At 32.8% G+C, this 1,476-nt stretch overlaps 1 protein-coding gene across 1 annotated transcript in view; it reads left to right on the forward strand.

Annotated features, from left to right (window-relative positions):
- LOC103607937 (lamina-associated polypeptide 2, isoforms beta/gamma) overlaps positions 1-1,246 on the forward strand; it is a 22,984-nt gene extending 21,738 nt beyond the window's left edge. The window contains exon 7 of the mRNA XM_008592393.1: positions 8-1,246. Coding sequence (XP_008590615.1) covers positions 8-293 — 286 coding nt within the window. The 3' untranslated portion in view covers positions 294-1,246. The remainder of the gene's footprint in view (positions 1-7) is intronic.
- The last annotated feature ends 230 nt before the right edge of the window (positions 1,247-1,476 follow it).

Genomic DNA, 1,476 nt, shown 5'->3' on the forward strand with positions numbered 1-1,476 from the left:
CCCACAGCGCTAGTTGCCGCAGACCAATCAAAGGGGCTGCTGGCCGGCCATTAGAACTCAGTAATTTCAGGATGGAGGAATCTTTTTCGACTAAGTACGTTCCTAAGTATGTTCCCTTGGCAGATGTCAAGTCAGAAAAGACAAAAAAGGGACGCACCATTCCCATGTGGATAAAAATTTTGCTGTTTGTTGTTGTGGCTATTTTTTTGTTTTTGGTCTATCAAGCTATGGAAACCAACCAAGGAAATCCCTTCAGTAAATTTCTTCCTGCCGAATCTGGAACATCCAACTGAATACCTATTTGGCACATTCAACTTGGTCTCCTGTTTTTAATAACTATAGAAAAACATTTGTGTACACTTGTTGACTCAAGAACTAAAAATAATGTGATTTCACCTCAATAAATGTAGTATTCCATTGAAAAGCAAACAATATATAAAAATGGACTTCATTTAAATGTTTTGGACTTCGGACAAGTAGGAGATCATTTTGTGCCATATGAATTATCTTTTCTAGCTCTGGAACTTTTTTGTAGGCTTTATTTTTTTAATGTGGACATCTTATTTCATTTTTGAGAAAAATGTATATTGTTTTTGTGTATTTGGGAAAAAAGGGCAAAACATGGTAATAAAATGTGAAACTACACATTTAAATACTTTGAATTCTTACAGAAAAGATTTTAAGAATTCTCTGCTGAATAAAAACTTTTACAGACATGTGAAACAATGAATTAAGAGAAAAAGTAACTTGATTTTACTTTCTGTAACTGCAACAAAGTTTGATTGTGTTTATGGGGAAGAAGTACAGCAATAATCTCTTCTGTAGCTTTTATTAATGGTAATGTTATTGTTGTAGCCCTGTCATACACACTTTTTAAAAGATTTCTAGTATCATGAAAGTCCTACTTCAGTAAGACCCATTTAAATACAGCTGATTTTTAGCAGGGATCTTTTAGTGCTACATATACGTGTTTTAGAGAACTATTAGCTGGCTGTACATGTTTTGAAAGCTGTGAGCTAGCTATAAGGCTACAATTGGGAATATGTACTTTTATTTACAGCAGCATTGGTTCTGTCAGTCCAGTTTGCTACCAAAACATTAATAAGTGTGTGTGTGTTTTTTTAGAAGTTAGAAACTTTAAACACTGGTCTTATGTTCCATTTGGATTTATTCTTGCATTGTCTTCTGTTACCAAAAACAGTTTTACCAATTTTTTTGCCCTATATTTCCCAATGTAATTTGATTATAAAGTGCAAAAGGTATTGGCTTTTAAATTACATAATAAGTAGTCATTGTTAAGTTGTAGACTCTGACTCTGAGGTGGGCATTATGATTTTGTTTACTCCTGAAATGGTTAACTTTGTCTTTGTGGTTGATTTATTTTACTTTTTTAGCTGAAACTTACCTCATGTATACTTGGTCAAGTAAAGTCATAGGTAACTGAAATTTCAATAGAATCAGGTAAAATATAAAAAA

The sequence above is a fragment of the Galeopterus variegatus genome, unplaced genomic scaffold, assembly GCF_000696425.1.
Source record: "Galeopterus variegatus unplaced genomic scaffold, G_variegatus-3.0.2 Scaffold7880, whole genome shotgun sequence".
Classification (NCBI taxonomy): domain Eukaryota; kingdom Metazoa; phylum Chordata; class Mammalia; order Dermoptera; family Cynocephalidae; genus Galeopterus; species Galeopterus variegatus.